The 8,772-nt window shown below is 40.6% G+C and overlaps 1 protein-coding gene across 1 annotated transcript; it reads right to left on the bottom strand.

Annotated features, from left to right (window-relative positions):
- Positions 1–265: 265 nt before the first annotated feature.
- On the bottom strand, positions 266–8,561 carry LOC141907342 (double-stranded RNA-specific editase 1-like). Its single transcript, XM_074796952.1, has 7 exons — positions 8,546–8,561; positions 7,230–7,962; positions 6,270–7,010; positions 5,482–5,640; positions 4,374–4,916; positions 2,917–3,082; positions 266–2,274 (listed from the first exon to the last, which is right to left on the bottom strand). Exons 2-7 carry the CDS (start codon positions 7,864–7,866, stop codon positions 1,935–1,937), a joined length of 2,586 nt encoding a protein of 861 aa, XP_074653053.1. The 5' UTR covers positions 7,867–7,962; positions 8,546–8,561; the 3' UTR covers positions 266–1,934.
- Between the last annotated feature and the right edge of the window lie 211 nt (positions 8,562–8,772).

Raw genomic sequence — 8,772 nt, 5'->3', positions numbered from 1 at the left:
AAATTAAACTTTTTTAAATATCATGAGATCGAAGAGAATTCGAGTTGAATATGTGGATTTTCCTACAGTGTCTGCTGCTGCTGCTGCTGCTGCTGCTGCTGCTGCTGCTGCTGCTGCTGCTGAACTGTCAAATCTATTATTATTCTTCAATTGTTCATCTTTTCCAATCTCCAATTTTTGGTCTCATTCATCCTCCTAAAATCAGCGGTTTTACTGAACTTAGTAAATAAATGAACAAAGACAAAAAATATAGATGTTTGGGATATATTCATTTTCTTAAAATACAATATGTATTTTTCATCTAAAACATTCACGGTATCTAGAACTGACCCCTTACAGCTGCTGCTGCTGCTGCTGTAAGGACAATCCTTCATTTTTCATTACACGTATTTGAAATCACTATTGTAACTACTGTGATAAAGTTTGATGATGTCATAGAGGGATTTAATGGAGGCAGTCACCAAATTCCAAATAGGCGTCTTAGTGTTTATAGAGGCAATCATCTTTTCAGTAACATCTATAATGAATTAAAACACCGCGCGATTTGATGATATCATAGGGGGATTTATATTGAGGCAGCCATCTTTAATTTAGGGTCTATGAATTAAAACCCCAGTAATTTTTTATTTTGATGTCATAGGGGGATTTATTGAGGCAGACATCATTTAACTGACGACATTGATAATAACTTACAAAAATGAAATATATTTCACACACACACACGTGTCACAAAAAGCATTTTTCATTAGTTTGTTAATTTCACGAGATCATATTTTGACACATTTGACGAATGACATTTGTACTCAAAGTCACCGATCGCGTACAACACTAAGACCGACAACAATGATGATTAATAAGATATTTTTGATTTACGTAATTTATTTACAACAAAAAAAATACTTTAGAATGAAAAGAGACGTTTTCTAATGCGTATGACTTATTGTTAAACAATGAAAAAATTCATTTGCCAGGAATTAAAAAAATTTTTTGTCTTAATTTTTTTCCAAAAATTGGTCTTGGGAGTTTATATTTTCGAAATTTTTTTCTCGAGAAATCCATGAATTTCTAAATTTGAAAAACTAAAAATACATGCAATAATAAAATTGGAAAAGGAGGGAGTGAGGAGGATAGGGCAGGTAGGGGATATATTAAAAAAACATTGGTTAAAAAAAAAAAAAAAAAAAAAATATCATAGACTCCTTACTCGGAGTAAAACATCATTTTTGTTTTTTTGACGATTTAAAAATTGATATAAGAAAAAAATATTTATTAATCGCGAGAGAAAAATTGTCGGTTTGACAGTTTGAACGAAGGTCAGTCGTCGGAACTGGTTGCTATCCGGTTACAGCCAGCTAACAAGACGTAAGATTTTCTCCCTCCAGACCAGACTATACCCGATATATACATCTATCTCTAATCGTAAATTTATATCTAGCGGTTTAAATGAAATGATTAAAAAGTCACTAGAAATCAATTAGATTTTGATATTATTTTGATATCGTTTTTTGAAGAGTAGTTGAGCTCTTAAAAAGACAATGGCATGGTTCCCACAGTAACAAGAATTCGAAATTCTCGTGTATTTCACGGGCGATTTTTCAATTTTCCCAAATATAAACGAACAGATACCACCGTACTACAGGGGTGTTCGGTTGTGATTGGTTGATAAATGCGATTTTCAAGAAATATGACAGAAGAAAGAATTGCTGCACTCGGCAAATGCTATTGGGAAAATCTAAATTGAATGAATTTTTCAAGAAATTTCAAGTATTTCAAAATTGGGAAAAAATTAATCCGAAATCGCCAACTCCCGCCCTTGATTTCGCGAATCTGTCGGAACCATGAAGATTAGAAACTACTCTCAAATAGAAGTAGTCTGGTAGTAGTCCGGTCTGGTCGCTCGTTCAAATCAACCTAATTCAACTGGTTAAAACCGGTTAGCTAATCAGTCCGAACTGGTCTTGTTCAACTGGTTTTTTCACCCAGCTGCCCAAATCCGATTTCCTCAACGAGTCGAACAGGTCGCATTTCGTTGACTGATACCCATCGACCGCTTGCTTCGCGTCGCTATAGATACGCGGACAGTCCGCGCGGCCGCCGCAGATTTTCGGGTAAAGATAAACGAAGGAGCTGAACAGGACTTGTTTGCAGCAACGCGACGGCATGTTGTTTTGATCTTTGCCGGACGTCGTGCTGATGACTTCGAGATCCGCGTCACCCGCGCACCAGTTTATGCTGAAGTTCGGCGCCTTACCCGGAAATCTCGGTTCCGGGTGACTGAAACGAGAAAACATAATTCATTTCATAATTATCAAGGCAGGACGGCAGCACTTTCCACTCATTTACAAATCCCCCCCTGAGTCAAAATCCCTTGAGTGAACCAGAAAAATTTCTACGGATAAAATTCAACAATTCATACATTTTTCATTGAATCAGAAAAAGAGATGTGGTCATTAACCAATAAGCATTATCAATTAAGTATTATTAATAGCATTATCAGAATTCCCTGATTTTTGCCTCAATGCCATGTTTAAATCCCAGTGATTGAATCAGAGAAACTAATCCCCTGAGTTTTCCCTCATTTTCTGCCACGTCAAAACCCGAGAAATTTCTAGTTTAAAATCTTACGATTCATTCATTTTTCATTGAATCACGTATTGAAAAAGAAACGTGGTCAATAGCATTATCAGAATTCCCTGATTTTTGCCTCAATGCCATGTTTAAATCCCTGTGAGTGAATCAGAGAAACTTCTACGGATAAAATTCAACAATTCATTCATTTTTCACCGAATCAAGTATTGACAAAAATAAACACACGGTCAATAGCATTATCAGAATTAACTGAGTTTTACAAGTTTTTAGTAAAATTTGTCAAATTCCGACCGAATATTTTCTAAATTTTTCTGATTGTAAATGTACCTGACGCTGCTGAGTCGCGGTTGGTTTTTCCGATACGGTTGCGGTATTTCGTTGAAGTCGCTCAATCGACCGTAAATCGCCCGCGATAAATGATCGCAGTGATACAACGAGCCGAGAACGATACTGGACAGGTAAACAGGCTCGAGAAAATGACTCAATAGAGCTCCTGAAAAAAACATACAACTAACAGTTCAGTGTTTTAGATTCTAAACTCCAACCTCGCACACACTAAACACAAACTAACAAACAACAGACATTTTATCAGAACACTTCAAAAACTGATGAGGTGAATGGCTGCAGATTGTCTTAACCCTTTCGCTGCGTACACGCTTGCACCGCCCCCTACGTAAGGTATTTTCCGAAAAATTCGATTTTTTTCAAATTGTTTTTAACCCCGATTTTTCGCGTTTTTATCGAAGATTATGATGTTATTTAGTGAAAATCAGTAAAAAATCATACCAACAGCCTTTTCTGTAGGGGGGGGGGGGCGTGTTGGGGGGGGGGGGTCAGGATGGGTTAGAAATTTTTTTTTCTTCAGTTTTTCACCCAAGTGCCTATCTCAGTCTTTGGTGATTGATGCTACGGTGTGGATGAAAGAAATTCAATTGATATGGGATATCCTTTTCCGCTGGTAGAGGTACGTAAGTGGGGAGCCATCTCAATCCCGCGCAAATTACCATGTGCTCAACAGGCTGACAGCACCAACTACTGACGCATTTTTGCCATCTGTTGTTTAGAAAGCTAACTATCTTGTCTTACATGCGTTTCCATACTGTTTGCTGTGTACGCGTTCGAGTTATAAATCAATAGGTGCATGACGTTTCTACAACGTCATACGCACAGCACGTGTCACTCATATGACGTTTCCAAAACGTCACACGTAGCGAAAGGGTTAAGGGGTGCAGGTTACAGGCTGCAGATTGTCTTAAGGGCTGCAGATTACAGGCTGACAATTGTCTGAAGGGCTGCAGGTTACATACAGGCTGACAATTGTCTGAAGCTGCCAGGCTGCAGATTGTCATTAAGATTTTATCAACTAAAACTTCAAGTCTACTTCCAATCTATTGCCTCCCCATCTTTGTGGAACTCATTGAACTCGATGGGCAATATCTGATCTAAATCTAGACAGTTTTTAACACCTGGGCCCGGTTACCCTAGGGGAGCCTCCTAAATCTGATTAACAACCATCAGAGCCCGGTTCAACAGTTGTGAGTTAGAGTTAACTCTGAGTTAAAGTTAGTTGATTTTCAATGAGTTAACTCTAGAGTCAAAATTAACACAGAACTGTGGAACTGGGTCCAGAGTAACAATGAGAAACCATGATTATATCTGACAAATTTCAAAATGTTCCCAGAGACTATTTTGCTGAGTCCGGACGACTGTAGATTCACTTTTCACTAATCATAACATAAAGTAAAAACATCTTTAAAATAAAAGCTCTTCCTGATGAATCGTACCTTGTAAACCGACGATGTTCCATTTACAGATTTTATCGCTGCACGACATCGTGAGCAGACGTTCGCCTTGCATCACTCCGTCCCACGTCTGAACGACGTCTGCTCGTACGGGAATCGTACCTTCTCCCGATTCGATCTTCGTGCGCAGGACGCCGCGCGCTTTACGATTCGGGTGTTTGTCCGCGCTGTTACCGTTACCGGTCGGCGGCGTCGGCGTCTGCTGTTCGGCGGTCGCGATTTTATTCATCTCGTGCGGCGAGAATATTCGCGCGTCTCCGCACGGCGACGTGCTGATGTACAGGTGCAACGCGTAACCCGGTTTAAACCGGTACAAACCGGAATCGGGATTCATTTCGAGCACCGATTCGTCGGACGAGACGCACGCGGCTAATTGCTGGTAGAGGAATCGCAGTAAGGATCGACGCGTGACGATCTCCGCGTGGCAGTCGTTCAACGCGAGGCCCTGTTCGCTGATACATTCACCGTTGATACACTTGGTACCGGTCGCCAAACACACGACACGCGCCGTCGATACATCTTCATCTACAACAATAAATACACCATCTATCACCTTATGACATCATCCAGTTAGAAATGAAGAAAATTTGTCTAAGAATCCCCCATGATCAAATTGATCACCTTATGACATCAAATATTGATTTACAGACGTCAGCTGACATCAATCCACCAATGACATCATCAAATAGCTCCTTAACTCACTTCTCTAAAGATGCCTGCCTCCATAAATCCCCTTACAACATCGTTTAAAGTCTAGTAGATTTATTAACGAATCCCCCTATGACATCATTGAACTACTTCCATGTAATCTCCCAATGACATAATAAAATATTCTACTATAGTAGTCATTTGAGCTGCATTACCAGAAAAGATGTCTGCATCCTTAAATCCCCCTTTGACATCATTAATCAAACCAATCTATTATTTCAGAAAAGATGTCTGCCTCCATAAATCCCCCTATGAAATCATCAAATTGTCTACTAGTGATTTGATCTATAGACACTTCTAGAAAAGATGTCTGCCTTCATAAATCCCCCTATGACATCATTGTATCGTCTAAAATGGCTGATTTGATCTGGTAGATTTTTACCTTGCATCAGCACGAGTCCTGCTAATACTTTTCTGCGAGCGTTGGGTGACGTTTGTCCGTCTGTCAGTTCGTTCAGTTTATCGAGTACTAATCTGGCGATCGTATCGGCGAGTTCGGTCGATATTTGAGACGTGCCGTCTCCAGCTGTCGGCTGCATACCTGCATAAAGAACAAAATAAATATCAACGCTTTAACAGCAGTTTTAAAAGGTTCTTAAACCAGGACAGAGTTGGTAATGTTGAATATCTATTCAATCCAAAAACTTTCCTTGAGCTATTAGTTCAAATTCAACGTTTCAACTTCCTTCTAATAGAATAATATATATATACATCAGAATATAGTCAAAATGTCTACATCAAGTGGTAATTATACATGTACAGTCAAATCTTGATTTGCATTCCATTTGTACATTAATATACACAAAAATGATTTGTAATGATTTTTTTATTGCGCTGTATCAGCTCAAAGGAAACACTTTGGACTTCATGATAACCATTAGGCCTACCTTAAAGTAAAACCAAAACGAGCAACGTGTCTCGACAAAGTTGCGACACTAGACAGTAGACTCGCTTTAACGAAACAAGATCTAAAATCTTTGAATAAGTTCATTCAATTTGTAAATCCAAAGAGTTAAGGTTATTAAATCACAACCTTGAAATTTACCTCAGCTGACGTTTTATGTCCAATCAGGACAATTTCTCAAAGCTGAATGAAGTTGTCATTATTGTCCTGATAAGACACAAAACTCTTAAGATCTGAAATCTTAAAGCCTGCGTGAATCTACTTACTGGGTATAGCCGGGAATTCCATGTTGAATATAGCGACGAGCGCCGCTTGAGCCGCGCGTGATTTCGCCTGTTTTTTATTACGGGCCGCGCCGGTAAACGTCCGCTCGTCGACGGTTACCGACATCTCGAACATTTTACTGTGACTCTGTCCGCTTTCGCCGACGAACTCGTACTTCAAACCGGGACGCTTCTCGTTCAGAATCATCACCGGGTTCTTCCACTGCAACTGCTGCTGCGGCGTCGGAACGACGGGACTCCGCATCTGCGCGACGCCGACGTCCATCGGTACGGACGCCGCCGCCACCATCTCGGCGTTCGGGTTATTCGGGTCGAAATTATTGAACAGTACCTCGGCGCCGAGTTCCATGGCGTCGGCGGTGAAGTCGCCGTTTTGACAGTGGCGTCCGAGCGCCTGGTGCGCCTCGAAGGCGTTCGGGTACTGAATAAACGACTGTAACGCCCGCTCGGCGCACGCCAGTTTCGCTTTCTGTTTCGAGTTACCCGATCCTTCGTATCGGACGCCGTTCACGTCGACCTTCATCGTAAACACCGGCTGATGTACCGGTCCGGTCTGACCGATGACGATAAATTCTAAACCCGGTTTGATTTCGTTTAACTGCATCAACGCGTTTTTCGGTATCAGTGAAGGAGTTTTGTTGCCCTTGCGCCGTTTTTTTCGTTTCTTAGGAACGTCGGAATCGAGAAGCGCGCCCTTTCTCTTCAGGGTTTCGCCGTTTTGTCCTGAAAAACATAAACAACAAAATTGATCCGAATCGAAATCATTCCTGAAACGATGGTAAAAATTGTGTCATCATCCGTTTCAAATTAGTACCGGTGCTCACCACCAGGTGGCGGATTAATACTATAGTTAGTTTTAATCCTTTTTAGAATTTGAAAGATTTTTAATCTCGTGAAATAGAAGTCACTACTAGCGACACCTGGTGTATGACTAATTCTCACCGTTTTCAGCTGTTTCTTGTTTTGATTCTTGTTTCAGTTTGCTCAGTGCGTCCGATACTTGTTGTTGAATCGTTTCTTGTTCCATGTTCTCCGTCGTCCCCGGCGGCGGTGGCTGCTCATTTTTAATCGACGCGTGAATATTTCTCGCGAGCGCTGCAGCTACTAGCGACTTCTGAGCAGCTGCAGCTGGTGCTGTACTCTTATTCTGAACAGGCGGAGTCGGCTTCTGGTCCACCGCTGCTGGTGCTGGTTGCTGAACTGGTGCGCTTCCAGCACCAGTACCTGATTTCTGAACTGTAGCAGGTGCTGATTTCTGAACTGGTGCGCTTCCAGCACCAGTACCTGATTTCTGAACTGTAGCAGGTGCTGATTTCTGAACTGGTGCGCTACCAGCACCAGTACCTGATTTTTGAACTGGTGCGTTACCTGTACCTGATTTCACGAATGTGGATTCTAATTTCTGAGCAGGTGCAGTAGTAGCTGGTTTCGATTTCAGTATGGATTTTAAAGGTGCAGCAGCCGGAGCGGGTACCGCAGCTGCTGATGGAGATGCATCTGCCCCAGTGTAGGCGTTCCTGTAAGCACTGCGGGTATTCCTCACATATTGCGGGGTTCCGCTGTTGTTGTTTCGCGACATTTCCAAACTCTTCCTGATAATCCTATCACCGATTTCTTTGTTTTAGGGGAAAGTTTTCTGTTTTCGTTTTCGATCAACAGTGCCGGAAATCGAAACCTGTCAGAGAGACCTGACATGACAGGTCTTACCTGTCATGTCAGGTCCCGAAAAAACCCAAACTCACAACAATATTTGACGAAACGGCGAAATATCTAGGCATATGTGCTAGACGAATGGAAGAACATTTTGAGTTGAATGAATATTCTGATCCGTCGTAAATATCGAAAATGATTCAACAATAATGATAAGGAAAATGTTCTGACTAATAATTCAAAAAATATTTATGTGTAAAATGGCTATTTCTGTAAAGGGAAAAAATAAGTTTCAGGTATAGATGAATTAATTAATGTAGAAGTTAGAGGATATTTTTGATAGCTGAATCGAGGTCTTGATATTTCCTTTCCGCAATAAGACACTGAAAAATATCTGCTCACTATCACCACAGTTCGCCGGTATCACTCCTCCCTCACTGTCCTGAAGTGTCACTATTTATATTCATTTTTTTTTTGACTTTTTATGATGAACATGTATAAAAGAGCCGAATGCAATATAGAGACTGATTTTATGGAGACTGATTTTAAATCAACTCATCAATTTAAAGCAAGAAGTTTTTTCTATTTATATCAGTTTTAATGCAGACCTGTCACCACGGTCCACAGGTCGCGAGAAATTCTGCAGAATGGCGCGAGCTGCCTTGTAAGGTCTCGCTTCAAAATTATTGTTTTATATAGTAACTTAAGATTTAATCTATCATGGTAAGCAGTTGATATTATAATACTCATTACTATAATGAGACCAAAAAAATAAAGTTTTCCTTCATTTCATCGGTTTAATAATGCAGACCTGTCACCACCAGGTCCCGAGGAA

This window comes from Tubulanus polymorphus, chromosome 6 (assembly GCF_964204645.1).
Source record: "Tubulanus polymorphus chromosome 6, tnTubPoly1.2, whole genome shotgun sequence".
Classification (NCBI taxonomy): domain Eukaryota; kingdom Metazoa; phylum Nemertea; class Palaeonemertea; order Tubulaniformes; family Tubulanidae; genus Tubulanus; species Tubulanus polymorphus.
The sequence above is the reverse complement of the archived record's forward strand: the minus strand, read 5'-3'. Positions and strand labels throughout refer to the sequence as shown.

Coding starts and splice junctions, on each gene's coding strand:
- LOC141907342 (XM_074796952.1), bottom strand. CDS start 7,866: ATGTCGCGAAACAACAACAGCGGAACCCCGCAATATGTGAGGAATACC. Junction 5,641..6,269: donor GGAATTCCCGGCTATACCCA/GTAAGTAGATTC, acceptor TTCTTTATGCAG/GTATGCAGCCGACAGCTGGA. Junction 2,275..2,916: donor CCGCGACTCAGCAGCGTCAG/GTACATTTACAA, acceptor TTCTCGTTTCAG/TCACCCGGAACCGAGATTTC.